Source organism: Oncorhynchus nerka, linkage group LG8 (assembly GCF_034236695.1).
Source record: "Oncorhynchus nerka isolate Pitt River linkage group LG8, Oner_Uvic_2.0, whole genome shotgun sequence".
NCBI lineage: Eukaryota > Metazoa > Chordata > Actinopteri > Salmoniformes > Salmonidae > Oncorhynchus > Oncorhynchus nerka.
In genome coordinates this window covers 56440986-56465763 of record NC_088403.1, presented here as the reverse complement: position 1 = coordinate 56465763, position 24778 = coordinate 56440986, and the positions used below count along the sequence as shown (strand labels likewise).

The following is a 24778-nucleotide window of genomic DNA, read 5'->3' as shown; positions in this document are numbered from 1 at the left end:
GGTCAACTTACAGTGACTATGCACTGAAGGATATTTTGGTGTCTTGGAAATACTAATGAATAGATTCAGAACTTAACATTCTGTAGACAGAGGGAATTAATATGTCTACGTGCCTGGTGCCTTTCTGTCAAAAACTGACAATCTTCCCCGAAGGGCCTGAGGGAGCCTTTAAAACAGACGGTTGCCGCCTTTTTACGTTCCATGAAAGGAAAACAAAGGCGTGTTTCTCTTCTTAGTCGGCGGTATCTCCCCTCCATCAGACTTCTGGCGGTGTACGTTTGATTCAGCCTGGTGGTTTCCACTCTGTCAGTGATCAAAGATGCCGCTCACACCCAGAACCTCACACAAAAGACGCGACATTTGGCAATTAAATATTCAAAGAAAGTTATTTTTATCCCCCGATTCTCTTGATTGAGGTTATGTTCAACTGGGAACGCAGACAGAATAGTCAAACGTTGAGGTTTATCAGTTGTTTGACCCTGCAAGGGCATGCATTTAACAATGTGTGGATATTATCAGTGGTGCAGTTTGTAAAGTGGTAAAATAATATGCCCTTGAGACCTGTTATTAGAGAGTGAAAACAGCGCCGTCCCAGTGGTCAACCCCAGCAACTGCATTCCCGAGCGACTCCCCTCTGAGCTGCGCAAACGCGAGTAAACTGCGAGTAACGTCCCACCGTAGGGGACAGACCCGCCGAACGCCAGTGTTTAATCCAACTTCTTCCTTTCCTTTCCCCTCCTCCACTCCACTCCTCTACTCTTTCTCTCTTTTTTGTCTCTCTCCATCTATCTATCCCTCTATACCTACCTGTGTCTGTTGGGCCGTGCCCGTACCAGGTGACCATATCAGTGGATGGTATTTTGACCACTACTGGTTATACCCAGGAGGACTATACCATGTTGGGATCAGATGACTTCTTCTACATTGGGGGGAGTCCCAATACTGCAGACCTGCCCGGATCACCCGTCAGCAACAACTTCATGGGCTGCCTCAAAGACGTGAGTGTCTCTGGTTCAGTACTGGGGATCGAGGGGGGAATCAGACACACACACACACACACACACACTGACATATTTGCTTGCGTACACAAACTGTCCACACAGATGTAATGTGGGCTAGTGTGTGTGTTTTGTGTGTGTGTGTGTGTGTGTGTGTGTGTGTGTGTGTGTGTGTGTGTGTGTGAGAGAGAGAGAGAGAGGTCTAGGACGGCTTTTAGATGCATCATAACTACCCCTATTAACAGGCTGGATATTGTCTCAGGGATGCTTAGTTATTATCCAAACTCTAAGAGGAAGTAGAATGATAAATCCCCATAGTTGGTATGAACAAAAAAAAATTCCCCAATAAGGCTCCAAGCCACAACTCAACAAGCTGAGGAGAAGACCAATCCAATGAAATTACTTATAGAGGAACAGATGGGAATAGGACAGCAATACTTTCCTTATAAACGTTATCTGATTGAATAAGTCATTCTTGTTTCATCAGATTTAATGAATCATATAGTAATTACATTTTCATTGTTTTGGTTGCTATTTGGGAAATTCCCTCTTCAAATCATCCTCCCAAAGCAATTCTAGTCTTATGAAGATGCTGATGATTATAGATTCAATTCTCAAACAGAGGGAAAGGAGGCAGAGGATGAGTAGAAATTAGGGAAAGGGAAGGTGAAGAAGCATAATGAGATAAAGAGGGAAAAGGACACATTTAAAAAATGGGGGAAGAGAGGATACAAAGTAAAAGTGAGAAGACCGTGCAGACATGAATTAAGGAGAAATAAGAGAGGGGGGAGAGAGAGAGGAAAGAGAGAAGAGCGAGTGGAGAGAGAGAGAGAGGAAAGAGGGAGAGAGGAAAGAGAGAAGAGCAAGTAGAGAGAGAGGAAAGAGGGAGAGAGAGACGAGCGAGTGGAGAGAGAGAGAGGAAAGAGGGAGAGAGGACAGAGAGAAGAGTGACTGGAGAGAGAGGAAAGAGGGAGAGAGAGGAAAGAGAGAAGAGCGAGTGGAGAGAGAGAGAGGAAAGAGGGAGAGAGAGGAAAGAGAGAAGAGCGAGTGGAGAGAAGAGCGAGTGGAGAGAGAGAGAGAGGAAAGAGGGAGAGAGAGGAAAGAGAGAAGAGCAAGTAGAGAGAGAGAGGAAAGAGGGAGAGAGAGACGAGCGAGTGGAGAGAGAGAGAGGAAAGAGGGAGAGAGGACAGAGAGAAGAGTGACTGGAGAGAGAGGAAAGAGGGAGAGAGAGGAAAGAGAGAAGAGCGAGTGGAGAGAAGAGCGAGTGGAGAGAGAGAGAGAGAGGAAAGAGGGAGAGAGGACAGAGAGAAGAGTGACTGGAGATAGAGGAAAGAGGGAGAGAGGACAGAGAGAAGAGTGAGTGGAGAGAGAGAGAGTGAGAGAGAAGGGGAGAGAGAGAGGAAGAGAAAAAATAATGAGTAGAGGGAGAGAGCGAGAGAAGGAAGGGAGAAAGAAAGAAAGAAATGTGCTGCTTTCAGACTGTAGGCCGTTTCATCCTGTTGGCCAATACTGTGGGCAGAATTACAAGTCTTGTGTCAGGGCTGTGGCTGTGCTTTCAAGTTCCCAGTGGCGCAAAAGGCCTTTGATACGCTTGGCCAGGAGCCTCCAGGAGCAAGATATCCAATGAAGGGAAGAAGAGAGATTGAGAGAGAGGAGTATGTGAGATAGAAGAGAGAGAGAGAAAGAGAGAGTGAGATAGGAGAGAGAGAGTGAGAGAGGATAGAGTGAGATAGAAGAGAGATTGAGAGAGAGGATAGAGTGAGAGAGTGAGATAAAAGAGTGAGAGAGGAGAGAGTGAGATAGAATAGAGATTAAGAGGATAGAGTGAGATAGAAGAGAGAAAGAGGAGAGTAACACTGTGGGTGTGTGAATTGACTTGTATTGTTCTCAGGTAACACTGTGTGTGTGTGTGAATTGACTTGTATTGTTCTCAGGTAACACTGTGGGTGTGTGAATTGACTTGTATTGTTCTCAGGTAACACTGTGGGTGTGTGATGTGAGTTGTATTGTTCTCAGGTAACACTGTGGGTGTGTGATGTGACTTGTATTGTTCTCAGGTAACACTGTGGGTGTGTGATGTGACTTGTATTGTTCTCAGGTAACACTGTGGGTGTGTGATGTGAGTTGTATTGTTCTCAGGTAACACTGTGGGTGTGTGATGTGACTTGTATTGTTCTCAGGTAACACTGTGGGTGTGTGATGTGACTTGTATTGATCTCAGGTAACACTGTGGGTGTGTGATTTGAGTTGTATTGTTCTCAGGTAACACTGTGGGTGTGTGATGTGACTTGTATTGTTCTTAGGTAACACTGTGTGATGTGTGTTTGCGTGTCTTTTTTGGTGAGAGTTTTTTTGGGGGTGGGGGGTGGAGTGAAATCCCCCTCCAGTGTTGTTCTCACCTTTGCTCTCTTTCCCCCATATTACTTCCTGTCTTCCTCTCTGCCATCTCTCCTTCTCTCAACTTGTGAACTCTCTTTCCCCCATATTACCATCTCTCTTCCTCTCTGCCATCTCTCCTTCTCTCAACTTGTGACCTCTCTTTCCCCCATATTACTTCCTGTCTTCCTCTCTGCCAGCTCTCCTTCTCTCAACTTGAGACCTCTCTTTCCCCCATATTACTTCCTGTCTTCCTCTCTGCTAGCTCTCCTTCTCTCAACTTGAGACCTCTCTTGAGAGCGGGAAGTCTGCTGTTTGTTGGCGGTGGTAAAATACGCTGCCTCTATACTCTGTAGTGTTCGAGAATGGAATGTAAACTGTGGAACACAGAGAGACACTTGGACAATCAAACGTTTGAATAATTAAACAATATTTCTATTTTTGAGAATGTGGGAATGGTCCGTGGACACTTTTGAAGATGTAATCCGGAGACAGGTGTTTTCTCCAGCTTCTTAGGTATCATACTCTAATTACACTGATTTCAAAACTTGGTCCTCCAGAAAGTGAAGAGCAACACTTATGCAGTTCCACTACACAATATGTTTTTTTTAAAAGCTGCGTTAGACAGGATTAACTACACATACTAACAAACGCAAATAAACATAAGCCTTCTACATGGCAGACCAACCCGAACTCATCTCTCGGCATGTCCAGCCCTCTCATTATGTCAGCTAATCATGGCTAGCGGGAAGGTTACTGGATTTTTCTCTCTAAACCAACTAGTCTTGTAATTTAACCATTTTATTTTTATTTACAGATGGCATAAACGTTTTGTTATTAAGGCACATGAAAGCTGACATGTTCCAGAAGGCATTTTGATTTAAAAAAAATATATATATGTTCAAATGTCTCTCCTGTGAAGTAGTGACGCGCAACATATACAGTGGGGCAAAAGTTCTCCCACTTAAAAAGATGAGAGAGGCCTGTAATTTTCATCATAGGTACACTTCAACTATGACAGACAAAATGAGGGGAAAAAATCCAGAAAATCAGATTGTAGGATTTTTTATGAATTTATTTGCAAATTATGATGGAAAATAAGTATTTGGTCAATAACAAAAGTTTATCTCAATACTTTGTTATATACCCTTTGTTGGCAATGACAGAGGTCAAACGTTTTCTGTAAGTCTTCACAAGGTTTTCACACACTGTTGCTGGTATTTTGGCCCATTCCTCCATGCAGATCTCCTCTAGAGCAGTGATGTTTTGGGGCTGTTGCTGGGCAACACGGACTTTCAACTACCTCCAAAGATTTTCTATGGGATTGAGATCTGGAGACTGGCTAGGCCACTACAGAACCTTGAAATGCTTCTTACAAAGCCACTCCTTCGTTGCCCGGGTGGTGTGTTTGGGATCATTGTCATGCTGAAAGACCCAGCCACGTTTCATATTCAATGCCCTTGCTGATGGAAGGAGGTTTTCACTCAAAATCTCAGAAGCATGATGTTTCCACCCCCATGCTTCACAGTAGGTATGGTGTTCTTTGGATGCAACTCAGCATTCTTTGTCCTCCAAACACAAAAGTTATATTTTGGTTTCATCTGATCATATGACATTCTCCCAATCTTCTTCTGGATCATCAAATGCTCTCTAGCAAACTTCAGACGGGCCTGGACATGTACTGGCTTAAGCAGGGGGACACGTCCGGCACTGCAGGATTTGAGTCCCTGGTGGCGTAGTGTGTTACTGATGGTAGGCTTTGTTACTTTGGTCCCAGCTCTCTGCAGGTCATTCACTAGGTCCCCCCGTGTGGTTCTGGGATTTTTGCTCACCGTTCTTGTGATCATTTTAACCCCACGGGGTGAGATCTTGCGTGGAGCCCCAGATCGAGGGAGATTATCAGTGGTCTTGTATGTCTTCCATTTCCTAATAATTGCTCCCACAGTTGATTTCTTCAAACCAAGCTGCTTACCTATTGCAGATTCAGTCTTCCCAGCCTGGTGCAGGTCTACAATTTTGTTTCTGGTGTCCTTTGACAGCTCTTTGGTCTTGGCCATAGTGGAGTTTGGAGTGTGACTGTTTGAGGTTGTGGACGGGTGTCTTTTATACTGATAACAAGTTCAAACAGGTGCCATTAATACAGGTAACGAGTGGAGGACAGAGGAGCCTCTTAAAGAATAAGTTACAGGTTTGTGAGAGCCAGAAATCTTGCTTGTTTGTAGGTGACCAAATACTTATTTTCCACCATAATTTGCAAATAAATTCATTAAAAATCCTACAATGTGATTGATTTTCTGGATTTTCTTTCCTCATTTTGTCTGTTTTAGTTGAAGTGTACCTATGATGAAAATGACAGGCCTCTCTCATCTTTTTAAGTGGGAGAACTTGCACAATTGGTGGCTGACTAAATACTTTTTTGCCCCACTGTACCTAGTTTCCTGAAATGAGTCTTCCCCTGTGCCATCTCTCATTCTCTCAACATATGACCTTACTATTGCCCTCTTTCACACCATCCTCTCCCTCCTATCCCTCTCTCTTCCCTCTCTCTCCCCTCTCCCTCTCTCTCCAGACATGTGTGCAATTAAATATATGCCAGTGTTGCTGTTCCACCAGCTATACCATCATGACAGCCAAATTAAAAATTGATTTCTTCGACTGATTCCCACACTAGCAGAAGGCCCCTCTCATCCCTCTCTTATTCCCGCTCTCTCTCTCCACTGCTCTTTTGAGACTCACCTTGGTAGGATGATAGGATCCCTCAAACTCTCCTCCCGCTCCGCCCCTCATTTCAGACACATTTTACTCAGGCACCTCAGCGGGTGGCCTTCCCAATTCGTATCTCCACAATGAGAAATTAGTTGAGAGTTGGATGATTGCCTGTGCGTGCGTAAGTGAGGGACTGTGTGTGTGTGCGTGCAAGCATGCATGCGTGTATGTGTGTGCGTGTGTGCATGTGTGTTTGGGGCTATGCGTCTGAGCTGGCTTGTAAGTAACAGAGAAACATCCATTAGCGATTAGAATGCGGTCTTGTTTGCTGCTCTCTGAACACAGAACATGAAGTAGCTGTTGAATACTGACAAAACATCACACCTGTATGTAAACTACAACACGTAGAGGCAATACAATTATTAGTCCTCTTCAAAATGATCCTCGTCGGTTTTCCTGAAGAAAATAACATTGACACTTACAACAACCCACCCAAACACACACAAGGAAATGTTATGACATTTTGGCTAACATCCTCTCTCTCTCTCTCTCTCTCTCTCTCTCCCTCTCTCTCTCTCTCTTTCTCTCTCTCTCTCTCTCTCTCTCTCTCTCTCTCCCTCTCTCCCTCTCTCTCTCTCTCTTTCTCTCTCTCTCTCCCTCTCTCTCTCTCTCTCTCTCTCTCCCTCTCTCTCTCTCTCTTTCTCTCTCTCTCTCTCTCTCCCTCTCTATCAATTCAATTCAAGGGGATTTATTGGCATGGGAAACATATGTTTACATTGCCAAAGTAAGTCAAATGGATAAACAAAAGTGAAATAAACAATAAAAAGTGAACAGTAAATATTACACTCCAAAAGAATAAAGACATTTCAAATGTCATATTATGTCTATATACAGTGATGTGCAAATAGTTAAAGTACAAAAGGGAAAACAAATAAACAATATGGGTTTTATTTACTGTGGTGTTTGTTCTTTACTGGCTGCCCTTTTCTTGTGGCAACTGGTCACAAATATTGCTGCTGTGATGGCACACTGTGGTATTTCACCCAATAGATATGGAAGTTTATCAACATTTGAATTAAAAAATATATATTTTGGGGTTTGTCTGAGATATAGTATGTCTCGCTAATATTATCATACATTTGGCAGGAGGTTAGGAAGTGCAGCTCAGTTTCCACCTCATTTTGTGGGCAGTGAGCACATAGCCTGTCTTCTCTTGAGAGTCAGTCTGCCTACTGCAGCCTTTCTCAATAGCAAGACTATGCTCACTGAGTCTGTACATAGTACAAACCTTTCCTTAATTTTGTGTCAGTCACAGTGGTGAGGTATTCTGCCGCTGTGTACTCTCTGTTTAGAGCCAAATGGTATTCTAGTTTGTTCATTTTTTTTGTTCATTCTTTCCGATGTGTCAAGTAATTATCTTATTGTTTTCTCATGATATGGTTGGGTCGAATTGTTTTGCTGTCCCTGGGACCAGCTTGCTTAGGGACTCTTCTCCAGGTTCATCTCTCTGTAGGTGATGGCTTTGTTATGGAAGGTTTGGGAATCGCTTCCTTTTACGCGGTTGCAGAATTTAATGTATCTTTTCTGGATGTTGATAAATAGTGGGTATCGGCCTATATTTGCTCTGCATTACTTGGTGTTTACGTTGTACGCAGAGGATTTTTTGCAGAACTCTGCATGCAGAGTCTCAATTTGGTGTTTGTCCCATTTTGTGAATTCTTGGGTTGGTGAGCGGACCCCAGATCTCACAACCATAAAGGGCAATGAGTTCTATAACTGATTCAAGTATGTTGAGACAGATCCTAATTCTATGTCAAATTTGATGTTCCTTTTGATGGCATAGAATGCTTTTCTTGCCTTGTCTCTCAGCTCATTCACAGCTTTGTGGAAGTTACCTGTGGCGCTGATGTTTAGGCTGAGGTATGTATAGTTTTTTGTGTGCTCTAAGGCAACAGTGTCTAAACGGAATTTGTATTTGTGTTCCTGGAAGCTGAACCTTTTTTGGAACACCATTATTTTTTGTCTTAATGAGATTTACTGTCAGGGCCCAGGTCTGACAGAATCTGTGCAGAAGATCTAGGTGCTGCTGTAGGTCCTCCTTGGTTGGGGACAGAAGCACCAAATCATCAGCAAACAGTAGACATTTGACTTCAGATTCCAGTAGGGTGAGTCCGGGCACTGCAGACTATTCTAGTGCCCTCACACACACAAACACCCCCTCACACACAACCCCCCCCTCACACACCCCTCCACCCACCTATCACGAGGTCCCCAGCGCCTAAGAGTGTCAGTGAAAGTGATTATGTCTGCAGCAGGCTGGCTGCTTGCTGGACTGCAGCAGCGGCTGCTTTGGTTGTCCGAGTTTCTCAATGACAAAACAAATCAATCCAGTCACCCTGAAGAAGAGGAATGGCCCAGCGATATAGTGCCAGCCGTCAGAACAGTGAAAACCCCTAAGCCGATACACGTCATCGATTCAGACAGACATTCTGGCAAAAGTTATTGGCTAAAGTCGTTAAATAACTTCAGGAAAGTGGTAAAAGGGTTATCTTAGTATAGAACCTTAGAAATGGTGTTCAGACGGACACAGAGGCCGTCTTACCACTAAACTCGCTTAAGTTCATTGAAAGTTTCATTATTGCTGTTGTACTTAACAGTACTGTAATGTCTACAGACCTCACACTGACTTGTAAAAGAAGTGATTCCTGAAATGTGTCTCTTTATAAAGCCAGACACTCTCTTACAGGCTGTGTTATAATAGAGCCAGACAGGAATTGTCTCATAGCCCTCTTGGCTGAAAGAAGGCTTTCATCACTGTCTTTGTCCCCTGACTCACTCGGTCTGGCATCTCAGACATCACAATACCAGCATTGTGAGGGATCGTCCTCATCCTCGTCTCCTTATTTGTCTTGTCCTTCCCTCACTCTGTATCTAACACCTTGAGTTAAGTCTGCTGTGGCTGGTTCGTTGACTGCCAAAACAGTGTTAGCATAGCTTATTAGCCTCACTAATCCATCCTAATGACGAGATTGTGAAGTCCACAGGGCAGAAGTTGTATCCCCAACCTCTGGAGTTTAGCTGCCAGAGTTCAGACCTGGGTTCAATTAGTATTTGTTTTCCATTAAATACTTTGGCTGGGCTTGCCTGAGCTATGTCTGGTGCAATAAAATCAATGAATTGGTCCCGGAAGTGCAAACACCTGCCTATGTAGCACTCAGGGTAGGCTCAATCAAACGCTCACTGAGTTAGCCAAGCCTGCTGTAACTATGAAAAAGAGAAACAAATAAGTCAGTTTCACAGTAAGTAGAGCTATGGAGGAGAGGGAAAGGACAGATTTGCTGCTTGTATTAAATGTTGAAATGGGAGAAGTGAGTTGAGGAACTCTCCAGTTGTCATGTTTCATTATTTCTAAGACGTTGGGGGGTAGGGAAGACATCAGTGAAATAACACATATGGAGTCATGTAGTAACCAAAAAAGTGTTACATTTTTTAAATGTTTTTATTTACCATTTAACAAGGCAAGTCAGTTAAGAACAAATTCTTATTTACAATTTTTGATTTGATCTATTTTTATTTCACCTTTATTTAAATAGGCAGGCTAGTTGAGAACAAGTTATCATTTACAACTGCTACCTGGTCAAGGTAAAGCAAAGCAGTGTGACAAAAACAACACAGTTACACATGGGATGACACAGAGTTACACAAAAATAAACGTACAGTCAATAACACAATAGAACATTTAAAAATCTACGTACAGTGTGTGCAAATGTAGAAGAGTAGGCAACAAACAGGACATAGAGGTGAAAATAATTATAATTTAGCATTAATACTGGAGTGACAGATGTGCAGATGATGATGTGCAAGTAGAGATACTGGGGTGCAAAAGAGCAAGAGTGTAAATAACAATATGGGGATGAGTTAGTTGGGTGTGTTATTTACAGATTGGCTGTGTACAGGTACAGTGATCGGTAAGCTGCTCTGACAGCTGATGCTTAAAGTTAGTGAGGGAGATATAAGACTCCAGCTTCAGAGATTTTTGCAATTTGTTCCAGTCATTGGCAGCAGAGAACTGGAAGGAAAGGCGGCCAAAGGAAGAGTTGGCTTTGGGGATGGCCAGTGCAATATACCTGCTGGAGCGCGTGCTACGGGTGGGTGTTGCTATGGTGACCAGTGAGCTGAGAAAAGGTGGGGCTTTACCTACCAAAGACTTATAGATGACCTGCAGCCAGTGGGTTTGGCGACGGATATGTAGTGAGGGCAAGCCAACGAGAGCGTACAGGTCGCAATGGTGGGTAGTATATGGGGCTTTGTGACAAAATGGATGGCACTGTGACAGACTACATCCAGATTGCTGAGTAGAGTGTTGGAGGCTATTTTGTAAATGACATCGCCGAAGTCAAGGATCAGTAAGTAGTATAGTCAGTTTTGGTGGCATGAGTGAAGGAGGCCTTGTTGCGAAATAGGAAGCTGATTCTAAATTTAATTTTGGATTGGAGATGCTTAATGTGAGTCTGGAAGGAGAGTTTCCAGTCTAACCAGACTCCTAGGTATGTCCTACAATGACGGCCTACCAAAAGGCCTCCTGTAGGTAGGGATGGGGGCTGGGATTATTTTTTTTCTATAAAAATATAGGACAAAACACACATCACGACAAGAGAGAGACACCACAACACTACATAAAGAGAGACCTAAGACAACAACATAGCATGGTAGCAACACATGACATGACAACAACATGTTAGCAACACGCACAACATGGTAGCAGCACAAAACATGGTACAAACACTATTGGGCACAGACAAAGGGCAAGAAGGTATAGCCAAAAAAACATCACGTGAAACAGCCACAAATGTCAGTAAGCGTGTCCATGATTGAGTCTTTGAATGAAGAGATGGAGGTAAAATGGTCCAGTGTGAGTGTTTGTTGCAGCTCGTTCCAGTCGCTAGCTGCAGTGAACTGAAAAGAGGAGTACTCAGGGATGTGTGTGCTTTGAGGGCCTTTAACAGAATGTCAAAATATATTTTAGATTTTTCAAAGTAGTCACCCTTTGCCTAGATGACATCTTTGCACACTCTTGGCATTCTCTCAACCAGCTTCAGCTGGAATGCATTTCCAACACTCTTGAAGGAGTTCCCACATATGCTGAGCACTTGTTGGCTGCTTTTCCTTCACTCTTTTATTTATTTGACCTTTATTTAACTAGGCAGGTCAGTTAAGAACACATTCTTATTTTCAATGACAGCCTAGGAACAGTGGGTTAACTGCCTGTTCAGGGGCAGAACAACAGATTTGTACCTTGTCAGCTCGGGGTTTGGACTTGCAACCTTCCGGTTACTAGCCCAACGCTCTAACCACTAGGCTGCCCTGCTAACTCATCCCAAACCATCTCATTTGGGTTGTGGTCCGTTGATTGTGGAGGCCAGGTCATCTGATGCAGCACTCCATAACTTTCCTTCTTGGTCAAATATCCCCTACGCTAGCTTGGAGGTGTGTTGGGTCATTGACCTGTTGAAAAACAGATGATAGTCCCACTAAGAGCAAACCAGATGGGATGGCGTATCGCTGCAGAATGCTGTGGTAGCGCTGCTGGTTAACTGTTGCTTGAATTCTAAATACATCACTGACAGTGTCACCATCAAAGCTCCCCCACACCATCACACCTCCCCCTCCATGATTCACGGTGGGAACCACACATGCAGAGATGATCTGTTCACCTACTCTTTGTCTCATCACAGAGTCTGATCCATCAGACCAAAGGACAGATTTCCACCAGTCTAATGTCCAATGCTCGTGTTTCTTGACTCAAGCAAATCTCTTGTTATTGGTGTCCTTTAGTAGTGGTTTCTTTGCAGAATTTCGACCATGAAGGCCTGATTGATGCAGTCTCCTCTGAACAGTTGATGTTGAGATGTGTCTGTTGCTAGAAGTCTGTGAAGCATTTATTTCTGAGGCTGGTTACTCTAATGTACTTATCCTTTGCAACAGAGGTACCTCTGGGTCTGGTCCTGGAAATTCATACTGAGAGAGACTTTGTTATTTCTTCAAACAATCATCTTTATTTAATATCAATTAATTATTGCAATAATGAGACTAGTCAACCCCACAGTCTTGACTGTTGGCCCGAGTAGCGTAACCTTTATACAAATGCAGAGTTCTTTATAAGGCTGATCTAAGAATGTTTAGTCATGGTTGGTTCCACCCCTCCCATGCAGATTGGGGCAACATAAGCCACTCTGGGTTCATCCTGTTTTTATCTGCACGGGGGTGTTGTCTTACCCCCATCCTGGCTTAGTTTCCCAGATGCAAGGATTATTTTGAGACGATGAGGGATTGTTCTACTCCTAAAATACCTCTAGTAAAATCTTGTCTATGTAATGCAGTCTTTAACTCATTTGTCAGCTCAAGCCATCTCTAATAACCATATGCCCAGATTAGCTGCAGGGAACTAGAGAGGAGACCGTAAAAACAGCATTAGTAGGTCAGAAATGTCTTACTATTAGTTAAATATTAATTGTTAACCACTCATATCAAATAAATCAGGTAAGTACGACATTTTTCTCTCACAGTCTTCCTTTCCTGTGGCGTTCCTCATGAGAGACAGTTTCATCATAGCGCTTGATTGTTTTTGCGACTGCACTTGAAGAAACTTTCAAAGTCCTTGAAATTTTCCGTATAGACTGGCCTTCTGTTCTTAAGGTAATGATGGACTATCGTTTCTCTTTGCTTATTTAAGCTGCTCTTGCCATAATATGGACTTGGGTCTTTTACCAAATAGGGCTAATCTTCTGTATACCACCGGTACCTTGTCACAACACAACTGATTGGCTCAAACGCATTTCAAAGAAAGAGATTCCACAAACTTTTAACAAGGCACACTTGTGGGGGACATAGAGTAAAACAAACACCGCTCTAGCTCTGGCACACTTGTGGGGGACATAGAGTAAAACAAACATCGCTCTAGCTCTGGCACACTTGTGGGGGTCATAGAGTAAAACAAACACCGCTCTGGCAACTTTCACCGCAGATGCGGAAGTGTGACACTGGCGGTTTTTGCTGGCAAATTTTTTTGAAACTTAAATGTTCACACCGGTGCATCAATTGACTTAAGGGGGTTTTAAAATCATTTCAGTGAACCCTGAGATTTCAGCTGGTCCATTTTTGTTGCTGACTTTGCAGTATCTCTGCACTGCCTTGATAGGATAGAAGTAATTGGAGCCTGTGCTTGGACTGGGAATCTTTCTAACACGACTCTAAAAGCACTACTTTCAGGGGACAGTGTGTGTGTGTGTGTCTAGGAGCCTGCGTGTGGTCAATGTGGTGTGTGTGTGTATGTGTGTGTGTGTGTGTCTGTGTCTGTGTCTGTGTGTGTGTGTGTGTGTGTGTGTGTGTGTGCTCTTGGGACAAGAGCACACTCTCTTGCTGTCTCTTCACCCTGTGTCGAAGAGGTGTTTTCATATAGCGGTTTCACAGTGTGCCACCTTTCCAGCATCTATCCGATGACAGCAATCATCATGGTCTATGTACCTATCAGAAAAAGCTGCAGGAAGAAAATACACCTGAAGAAGCTCAACACACGATCCAGAGTTTTAACACCTAATACTTTACATTATAAATGGGGACACCTAGGAAAATGTAGACACTTTTTATAATCAAGTCTGTCAGGAATCTGCATTAGTCTGTAGGCGTCTAGTTTATCCCTTGTTTTATTCCCTTCATCCTGCAACTTGAGATCTCCCAGAGTGCCATTGTGAATAATTGAGTTTGCTAAACTATGTGTCATATCCACACAAACAAACGCCACACTTCTTTTAATGTCTACGGTTAGTCCTTTGACAATTCTAGGCATATAGACCTTGAGATGCTAAATTCAACGTGAAGGGAGTGAAGTGCATTTTGAATTGTAAAGCAGTGTAAACTATCATGGACACATTTTCTTTCCAAGAAAAGCTAGACAGCATCAGTATTCAAAGACTAGTGTGTTATATATTTATTCACATTCAAAGTCCCTGATGCATTGTTGGGCGTAGTCTTTGTCAAACCTATCAATATAAAACTAGGCAGTAGGCCTTTGTATGCATAACTTCTCTTTCCCACATTCATGTGGGGTCTATGATTGCTAGCACAGCATACAGAAGGTAAACATCAGCTGACAATACTAAATCCAATTGTTTCTATTGCCTTCCCCCTTTCCCTGTAGGTGGTATACAAGAATAACGACTTCAAGCTAGAACTCTCCCGGCTGGCCATCGAGCGGGACCCTAAAATCAGCCTGAACGGAGATCTTGTTTTCCGCTGTGAGGACGTGGCCGCCCTGGACCCCGTCACCTTTGAGTCCCCAGAGTCCTTCATCGCCCTGCCCAAGTGGAACACCAAGAAAACAGGCTCCATCTCCTTCGACTTCCGCACCACAGAACCCAGCGGCCTGCTCCTGTTTAGCCACGGGCGCACCCAGGGTCCTAAAGAGCAGAAACCAGGTCGTGACATGAAGTCAGACTACTTCGCCATGGAGCTGTTGGATGGGTTTCTCTACCTGCTAATGGACATGGGATCTGGGAGTATCAAGCTGAAGACCAGTAATAAGAAGGTGAACGATGGGGAGTGGTGCCATGTGGACTTCCAGAGGGAAGGGAGGAAAGGTGAGGATATGAACATCTATAAAGCAATACATCAGTACTTTTCTACGTTACGACATATTCATGTACAAGCTAGGAAGCCTTATGTAACAACTATACACATTTCCAGGTACTCTTATGTTGCGGAGATGTACACATAAATACAGACTATGTACTGTATACCAGTGGAAGATTCTGAGGGGAGGACAGCTCATAATAATGGCTGAAACGGAGCAAATGAAATGCCATCAAACACATGTAGACCATATGTTTGATGAATTTGATACCATTCCACTTATTCCGCTCCAGCCCGTCCTCCCCAATTAAGGTGCCACCAACCTCCTGTGATGTATACTCATCCTCTGTCATCCACCTGTTATATTTCTTATCTTCCTGTCCTTCAGTCCTGTCTAAAAGCTGTTCTACACACCTCTCAGCCCTCTCTGCCTGCCTCTCTCAGTCCTGTCTTAAAGCTGTTCTACACACCTCTCAGCCCTCTCGGCCTGCCTCTCTCAGTCCTGTCTTAAAGCTGTTCTACACACCTCTCAGCCCTCTCGGCCTGCCTCTCTCAGTCCTGTCTTAAAGCTGTTCTACACACCTTTCCACTCCTTCTGCCTGCCTCTCTCTCAGTCCTGTCTTAAAGCTGTTCTACACACCTCTCAGCCATCTCGGCCTGCCTCTCTCAGTCCTGTCTTAAAGCTGTTCTACACACCTCTCAGCCCTCTCGGCCTGCCTCTCTCTGTCCTGTCTTAAAGCTGTTCTACACACCTCTCAGCCCTCTCGGCCTGCCTCTCTCTCTGTCCTGTCTTAAAGCTGTTCTACACACCTCTCAGCCCTCTCGGCCTGCCTCTCTCTCTGTCCTGTCTTAAAGCTGTTCTACACACCTCTCAGCCCTCTCGGCCTGCCTCTCTCTCTGTCCTGTCTTAAAGCTGTTCTACACACCTCTCAGCCCTCTCGGCCTGCCTCTCTCTCAGTCCTGTCTTAAAGCTGTTCTACACACCTCTCAGCCCTCTCTGCCTGCCTCTCTCTCTGTCCTGTCTTAAAGCTGTTCTACACACCTCTCAGCCCTCTCGGCCTGCCTCACACCTCTCAGCCCTCTCTGCCTGCCTCTCTCTCTGTCCTGTCTTAAAGATGTTCTACACACCTCTCAGCCCTCTCGGCCTGCCTCTCTCTCTGTCCTGTTTTAAAGCTGTTTTACACACCTCTCAGCCCTCTCGGCCTGCCTCTCTCTCTGTCCTGTCTTAAAGCTGTTCTACACACCTCTCAGCCCTCTCGGCCTGCCTCTCTCTCTGTCCTGTCTTCAAGCTGTTCTACACACCTCTCAGCGCTCTCGGCCTGCCTCTCTCTCTGTCCTGTCTTAAAGCTGTTCTACACACCTCTCATCCCTCTCGGCCTGCCTCTCTCTCTGTCCTGCCTTAAAGCTGTTCTACACACCTCTCAGCCCTCTCGGCCTGCCTCTCTCTCTCTCTCTCCTGTCTTAAATCTGTTCTACACACCTCTCAGCCCTCTCGGCCTGCCTCTCTCTCTGTCCTGTCTTAAAGCTGTTCTACACAACTCTCAGCCCTCTCGGCCTGCCTCTCTCTCTGTCCTGTCTTAAAGCTGTTCTACGCACCTCTCAGCCCTCTCGGCCTGCCTCTCTCTCTGTCCTGCCTTAAAGCTGTTCTACACACCTCTCAGCCCTCTCGGCCTGCCTCTCTCTCTCTCTCTCCTGTCTTAAATCTGTTCTACACACCTCTCAGCCCTCTCGGCCTGCCTCTCTCTCTCTCCTGTCTTAAATCTGTTCTACACACCTCTCAGCCCTCTCGACCTGCCTCTCTCTCTGTCCTGTCTTAAATCTGTTCTACACACCTCTCAGCCCTCTCGGCCTGCCTCTCTCTCTGTCCTGTCTTAAAGCTGTTCTACACACCTCTCAGCCCTCTCGGCCTGCCTCACACCTCTCAGCCCTCTCGGCCTGCCTCTCTCTCGTGCTGTCATATCCATGTCTTATCTCCTAGTACTGTCCCCTGAGGGATGTGCATGATGCACGTAGGCACTTATGTTTTTGTGTGTCTGTGTGTTTGTGCATGTGTGTGTGTGTACGTGTCTGCGCTCTTGCGTGTGTGTGAGAGAGAGTGTGTGGGAAGCCTCCTCATACATCCTAACTAATCCCCATATTGGGGTGCTCCTATAGGGAGTCTCTCTGATCACACTCCTGTCCTTCCTGTTGGAGCGTTTTCATTGACAATTTAGAGTGAGTGGTAAATCACAGCCAAGAGGAGCCCAGGTCTCATCTACTCTCAACCGTGCTGTATACTCCTGGGTCATTTCCCCTCCAGCCAATCGATTACAGCCTCAAGACAAACACACAAGAACATATAAAAGCACTCAACACTTAAACACGGTCACACACACACAAAGTCGCATGCAATAAATAACGCTTACAGAAAAAAACACACAAGATACCAACACGTAAACACACTAACACACATTACCTTTCCTGATGCTTCAATTGCACTCACACACACACACACAAACACACACACACAAACACACACACTTGACATCATGTATACACCCCCTTATCTCTCCTCTCTCCTCCTCCACCTCCTCCTCCTCCACTCCCAGGCTCCATCTCAGTGAACAGCCGCAGTATCCCCTTCAACTCCAACGAGGGCAGTGAGATCCTAGACCTGGACAGCGACATGTTCCTGGGGGGTCTCCCCGAGACCCGCTCTGACCTGGTGCTGCCCCCCGAGGTCTGGACCGCCCTGCTCAATTACGGCTACGTGGGCTGCGTCCGGGACCTCTTCATCGACGGCAAGAGCCGCGACGTGCGCCGCCTGGCCGAGATCCAGAGCTCCCCGGGCGTCAGCAGCTTCTGCACCCGCGAGCTTCAGAAGAGGTGTAGCAGCACCCCCTGTGGGAATGGAGGCCTGTGTAAAGAGGGATGGAACCGCTACATCTGCGACTGCACCGGCACCGGCTACCTGGGCAGCAACTGTGAAATCGGTGAGGAGTGGCTGGGAAACGGGGAGGAGTGGCTGGGAAACGGGGATGAGTGGCTGGGAAACGGGGCGGAGTGGCTGGGAAACGGGGCGGAGTGGCTGGGAAACGGGGCGGAGTGGCTGGGAAACGGGGATGAGTGGCTGGGAAACGGGGAGGAGTGGCTGGGAAACGGGGAGGAGTGGCTGGGAAACGGGGCGGAGTGGCTGGGAAACGGGGATGAGTGGCTGGGAAACGGGGCGGAGTGGCTGGGAAACGGGGAGGAGTGGCTGGGAAACGGGGAGGAGTGGCTGGGAAACGGGGAGGAGTGGCTGGGAAACGGGGAGGAACAGGGCAGTGGGGAACAGGTGGTGATGAAACAGGATGGGGACATTTGGTGGCAGCGGTGGGATCCGTGGGGAGACGATGTCAGAAGTGGGATCCGTCGGGATTAAGTTCCATTGGGTTTCATGCTTACAAGCGAGCTAACCCGAGTCATAATAGGCTTAGATGATGAGGCTATATTGACTTACCCTGGTGCCTCTCTAAAGCATCCACCAGCTGCAGTGTGCTAAAAGGAGCTATGCACTTGGGGATGGATGGCATTTGGTCCTGCGTTGGCTTGGCAGGGATGGGGAGCTAGCTGACTGAACTGGTGGGAGGCTGATGGAGGATTGTGGAGCTCGGTAGAGCGACGATGCTTACTGTCACCATCTGGGCTTGTCACATACATCCAGGTGGTGTGAGGCTGCTCTCTCTGTCTGCCTGTGCGGGGGTGACACAACGTGCTAGTGGCTACGTATGTCTGATCCATTCTAATTAGCTGTAGGCTGCCGGCTGTGTCATAGCACTAAAGGAAAGCATGTAACATCTCCTTCGAGACCCAGTGGTGCGACGTAAAAACACATTGAAGTACTATCTTTACTTGACTAATTATAGTTTTGAAAAGTTGTACTTTTACTTCACTACATTCCTAAAGAAAATAATCTACTTCATTTTCCCTGACACCCAAAAGTACTCGTTACATTTCTAATTCTTAGCAGGAAGGAAAATGGTCCAATTACACACTTATCAAGAGAACACATGGTCATGCCTCCTGCCTCTGGTCTGGCAGACTCGCTAAACATAAATGCTTTGTTTCTAAATGATGTCTAAATGTTGGAGTGTCAGTCAATTCAACTAAATCATCGGTTTAGCTTAAAATAAGGAATTAAAATGATCTAGATCATTTACTTTTGATATTTAAGTATTTTTAAAACCAAATACTTTTAGACTTTTAGTAGTATCTGATTGAGTGACTTTCACTTTTACGTGAGTCATTTTCTATTAAGGTATCTTTACTTTTCCTCAAGTCAGACAATTGGCTACTTTTTCCACCGCTAGAAGTGAATGCACAACTCAGAGATGCTGTGTTGTAGGCGTATCAATGGTAACAAGAGTCTGGATTGAAACCAAGGCTTTGAAGGACTGAACATCATCGAATGAATGGTCAGTTTGTACCAGTTTTGGTATAATGTTAGTTACTGATGTGCTGTGTTTTTGTGGTGCTTCCCTGCCCTCTAGTGTCTTTATCTGATACTGCAAGTGTATGAAAAAGAGTTACACAATATTGTGCTTTGTTGTCACTTGTCTGACCAGGGTCTAACTCAATATTAGTGTTCAAGTAGTGGGACTTGATCTTCACTAATACAGTGAGATTGGAAACTAACCGTTTGAGTCGGCCGTTTTATTCAACAGCAAGTAGCTGTTTGCCAAATGGCTTTGTGTTAAAGAGGATTTCAGTGGTCTGACAAGTAGTATCATATGGTTTTGGATTGTGCTCCAAACCATATTCATCCCCCAAAAAATGGGAAGTCCCCAGTCATGGTGAATCAGCCCACGGCAACATGTGTTTACCCACATACAGAGAGACCTCCTTAGGCAACCTGTCAATCATCTCTTCGGAAGGGATCTACGTAAAGTCAGCTGTAGGGGTTTTGCTGTTGGTGTCTATGATGTTATCTACGTCATATCTTCTGTTGGTTGTATTAGAGGGAAAGGGGAGATACCTAGCCAGTTGTAAAAGGGGGGAGAACAGTAGGTTAACTGGAGAACAGTAGGTTCTCCTTGTTCAGGGGCAAAACAACAGATTTTTCGCTCAGCGATTTGATCCAGCAACCTTTTGGTTACCGGCCCAACGCTCCTTCCCGCCAGGCTACCTGCCACTCTTAGTGTTGTTATAACACTTCACTTTACTGCCCTCTCTAGTCAAAGAAAAAACACGTTGCTCACCTTGGTAGACCTTTCTGCACTGGGTGTCAATGTACGTACTGGGAAAACTACAATATCAGATCTGTAATCTCTGGTTCTCTTGTTAAACGTCATGACGTGTCACTTCATAATGTATGTGCCTGTCTGTCTGAACCTGTATCTGCGTCTGCTCATGTGTGCATGCTTCTACATTCCTCTCCACACCTCTGCCCCCTGACAGAGGCGACGGTGCTGAGCTACGACAGCAGCATGTACCTGAAGATCCTCATCCCAGGCACCATGCACACCGAGGCAGAGGACGTGGCGCTGCGGTTCATGTCCCAAAGGGCCTACGGCCTCCTCATGGCCACCACCTCCAAAGAGTCCGCCGACACCCTGCGGCTAGAGCTGGACGGTGGCAGGGTCAAGCTGACCGTCAACCTAGGTAGCCCATGACAACCCCACCATGACAACCTCTGGTTTTCTCTTAACCCCTTCCGTCAAGCTCCATGTCCACCCCGTAAACCTGAGCCTTTGTCTGTCACTGCAAGCCCGCCTCCTGTCTCTGCTTCCCTGGTTACACCTGTAGCCTCTCTGCTCTGTTTCTCCCCTGGTCCCTATGGAGATATCTCTAGCTAAAGGAACATAAAGGGGTTTGGTTGTTCAGACAGTCTGCCAGTAGAGGGTGCTATAGAGAATGGTAAAGTCAGGGGCCTCCAGGGTGGCGCAGTGGTTAAGGGCACTGTACTATCAGAGACTCTGGGTTCGCGCCCAGGCTCTGTCGTAACCGGCCTCGACCGGGAGGTCCGTGGGGCGACTCACAATTGGCCTAGCGTCGTCCGGGTTAGGGAGGGCTTGGCCGGTAGGGATATCCTTGTCTCATCGCGCACTAGCAACTCCTGTGGCGGGCCGGGCGCAGTGCATGCTAACCAAGGTTGCCAGGTGCACGGTGTTTCCTCTGACACATTGGTGCGGCTGGCTTCCGGGTTGGATGCGCGCTGTGTTAAGAAGCAGTGCGGCTTGGTTGGGTTGTGTATCGGAGGACGCGTGACTTTAAAACTTCGTCTCTCCCGAGCCCATACGGGAGTTGTAGCGATGAGACAAGATAGTAGCTACTAAAAAAAATAAAAAATTGGATACCACGAAATTGGGGAGAAAAAGGGGTAAAATAAATAAATAAATACATTTTTTTTAAAAAGTGAATGGTAAAGTCAGAGACATTATTGTCCATATGTACATTAACATCTTTCTAAATTAGTACAAAAAAAGAAAGACTGGAATGCAGTAATATATTGATATATTTTAAAACGATGATATGGAATAAGAAAACAGAAACATATTATTCTACAGCGCTAAGCCTTAAAGGGATACTATCTACTTCCCCAGAGTCAGGTGAACTCGTCAATACCATTTGTATGTCTCTGCGTCCAGTATGAAGGAAATTACAGATAGTTTTGTGAGCAAAAGCTAACTAGCCTGAGTGTAATGACTGGAAGTCTATGGGCATCTCTACATGCTAGCAGATACCATAGACTTCCAGTCATTTCACCAACGCTAATTAGCAGTTGCGCTAGAGCTAGTTAGCAGCTTCCTTCAAACTGAAGACATAAAATGGTATCCATGATTCATCTGACTCTGGAGAAGTAGATAAATGGCTTCATTGCCAACATCCAGAAGTTTGGACTCCTGGCAGACTGTTGTGACCTAAGGCAGTGATGGTGCCACCCCTTTATCTTCCATCTTTTAAAGGGAGAGAGCAGGAGCCGGGGAGAAACGGGGCCCAGGTGCACCCTGGGATACAGGAGTGTGGGCCACCAACTTAGTGACAGGAGGTGGTGGTGGAGAGGATGGTTCCTCCAATAATGCCATAGCATATTCATCTATCTCTATCTTACCCTTCTCTCTCCCTTTCAATCTCTCTCTCTCTCTCTCTCTCTCTCTCTCTCTTTCACTCTCTACTTTCTCTCTGACTCTGTTCATTTCACTGCCGCCCTCTGGCGCTCTCTCTCTCTCTCGCTCTGGCTCTCTCTCTCTGGCTCTCTCTCTCTGGCTCTCTCTCTCTCTCTCTCGCTCTCTCTGTGGCTCTCTCTCTCATCTCCCTCTCTCTCATCTCTCTCTCATCTCCCTCTCTCTCATCTCTCTCTCTCTCCCTCTCTCTCTCTCTCTCTCTCTCTCTCGCTCTCTCTCTCATCTCCCTCTCTCTCATCTCTCTCTCTCTCTCTCTCTCTCTCTCTCTCTCTCATCTCCCTCTCTCTCATCTCTCACCTGGCCAAGGCTCAGAAGATGGAACTTTTCATCCCTTCAATGGCCTGTATGTCTGCGGCCCTTGGATCAAACAGTCAGAGAGACCGGCTCAGAGCCCAGTGTTGTCCCACAGCTACACACAGCTACACCCACAAATCCACACACACACACATGCACACACACACACACACACACACACACAGACACACACACACACACACACACACACACACACACACACACATGCACATGCACACACACACACACACACACACACACACACACACACACACACACACACACACACACACACACACACACACACAGTCGGAGGTCCTGTGCTGACAATGCTGCTCAGCCCTGCGAGCCTCAGCACCCACACACATACCCACATCAGCCTTGGCCCAGAACAATCACGCCCCCCCCTAAACACATTGCTAATGAAGCTAAATGCTAATCCATAGTGCTAATGTGTCCAAATGAACCAGATATTGGTTTACCTCTTCCTATTAGCTATTAATTGGAAATTAATTGGAGGTGGAATCATTATAGAATCAGAGGATGCTCTTGGAGATATGTGTTATTGCTTACCATTATGATAGGCCTAATTAAAGATGAGTTAATTGATCAATATCAAACGGTGTACAGGGACACTGCACTGTTAACATCAACTTGTGATCAGGGATGATGACACCTCATGATCAGATTATCAATCTACAATTAGATGGTTTTAAATCAATCATTCTGCGTTCTGAGACTAAGACACAGCTGCTTAAATTACAACAATGCTCTAATACTTGCCATGAAATCACATTAGTTAACATACTGTACACCTCACTCTCACAAGCTGTGGACAATTTTGTCATTGAGGAATGGATGATCACATTCATATCTGCAGTCGCAATCCTCCCCCCTATAGCAGTGAGCCTGGTTCCTGGCTGTTTGAGTCATCTATTCTGTAGCGGTTGACAGCTCGAGACCACTCCTCAGCCTCAGCCACACGCACACACAGCCTGTCGCCACCAGAGGGCACAAGAGACCACTAACTCAATAACAGAGCTCGGCCATTTTACAATTTCAATCAGAGGACATGCGTTTCAGAGGAAGCTGTGTAGACTAAAGACGAGTGAAAAACATTTATTGAGAGCATATTCTAGCATAACTCTTAGTATATCCAGATGTAGAAGTGTGCGCTTGACTTACTGTGGCTGGGGTGTGCAGATCACCCTTTCCCAATATTGCTGCTGTTGATTTCCACACCCGAGGGGCTACAAAAGGCAAGCTGTTTCTAACCCACAACCACAAAGCCATGGAGCCGTTGTTTGCACATGGTCAAGCCATTTCTGATAAAAGCTCCTCGAGGGAACAGGAATAATGACATGCTTTCCCTGACTCTCTAAATGACATCGACTAACCTGTAGCCCAGCACATTGACTCGGTACCGGTGCCCCTTAGATATAGCCTTGTTATTGTTATGTACATTTATTGTGATACTTTTTGATTGATTCAATTATTTACTTATTTTTTAATTTAGTTTATTTAGGAAATATTTTCTTAACTCTATTTACTAAGCATTTCAAGGTAAGGTCTACACTTGTATTCGGCACATTTAACAAATGAAATTAGACTGGATTTATATGCAGCTTGAAATGCCTTGCTTGTGACAAATAATGGTGAACGGTCCATGTCACATGTACTGCAGTTCTGTCAAAGACAAGTATAAGAATGAGTCTTATTATCTGTGAGATTAGATCCTTCGTTTTCTATGTTCAATCACATACGTCCTACGTGTAGCTTTTCTAACCTGGATGTATTTATTATTTTGTCTATCAAACGGGTCGTCCATCACAAGGTAACAATAATCTCATTATTGTATAATGTACATTCATCATCCTCAACCTATTGAATGGGCATTGTACCCTTGCCATCAAGTGGGCCTACAGTGATATATATATATATATATATAGAGAGAGAGAGAGAGAGAGCTTCATTGTATCAAGGATTGAGTGAATAGCTTGCCTTCTGTGGTGCATTGGGCCTGGGTGGCTTTTGAAGGGTGGATGGTGGGAGGGGTGGATGGTGAGGGGATGATGACGGAGGTGTGGGAAAGGGTGATCCTGACTCGTAGCTCTGTCCCCGGATGGTGGCCCCTAGCTAAATGCTTGGTTGTCTGCAGAATGTACCTTGAAGGATGTAAAATGTTATTGTCTCTCGCTCTCTCTCTCTCTCTCTCTTTTATTCTTCTTTCTCTCCTCTCTCTTTTTTTTATTTGATCTCACCATCTCGCTCTCTCTCCCACCAGATTGTATCAGGATAGACTGTAACCTCAGTAAGTGGTTCTATGCATTTTTATGACTATATCTGTATTTTTCTGCTGATTGTATCAACAGTCTTCTGTTCAATGTGTCCCATATAAATGTTTTTGCCGTAATGCATTCAAGTCAATCAATCCAATCACTTTTATTTTGTGATGCCCTTTTTACACCAGCCCTTTTTTAAACAAGCTATCTCTCTTTGTCATCTTTGCCATTTAAAAAAAATCTATCCTCTTTGGTAATACAATACTCTATCTTATCATCCTATGCTATTTATTCTGCCGCTGAGTCCACACTAGGATTTTCCATTTTCATTTCATGATAGAATTTTCTTATA

General features: G+C 45.2%; 1 protein-coding gene across 1 annotated transcript in view; it reads left to right on the top strand.

The window, feature by feature from the left end:
* Positions 1-808: 808 nt before the first annotated feature.
* LOC115133629 (neurexin-2-like) overlaps positions 809-24778 on the top strand; it is a 566883-nt gene continuing 542913 nt past the window's right edge. Inside the window, exons 1-5 of the mRNA XM_065021929.1 lie at positions 809-998; positions 14278-14716; positions 17297-17680; positions 20124-20327; positions 24429-24455. Coding sequence (XP_064878001.1) covers positions 897-998; positions 14278-14716; positions 17297-17680; positions 20124-20327; positions 24429-24455 — 1156 coding nt within the window. The 5' untranslated portion in view covers positions 809-896. The remainder of the gene's footprint in view (positions 999-14277; positions 14717-17296; positions 17681-20123; positions 20328-24428; positions 24456-24778) is intronic.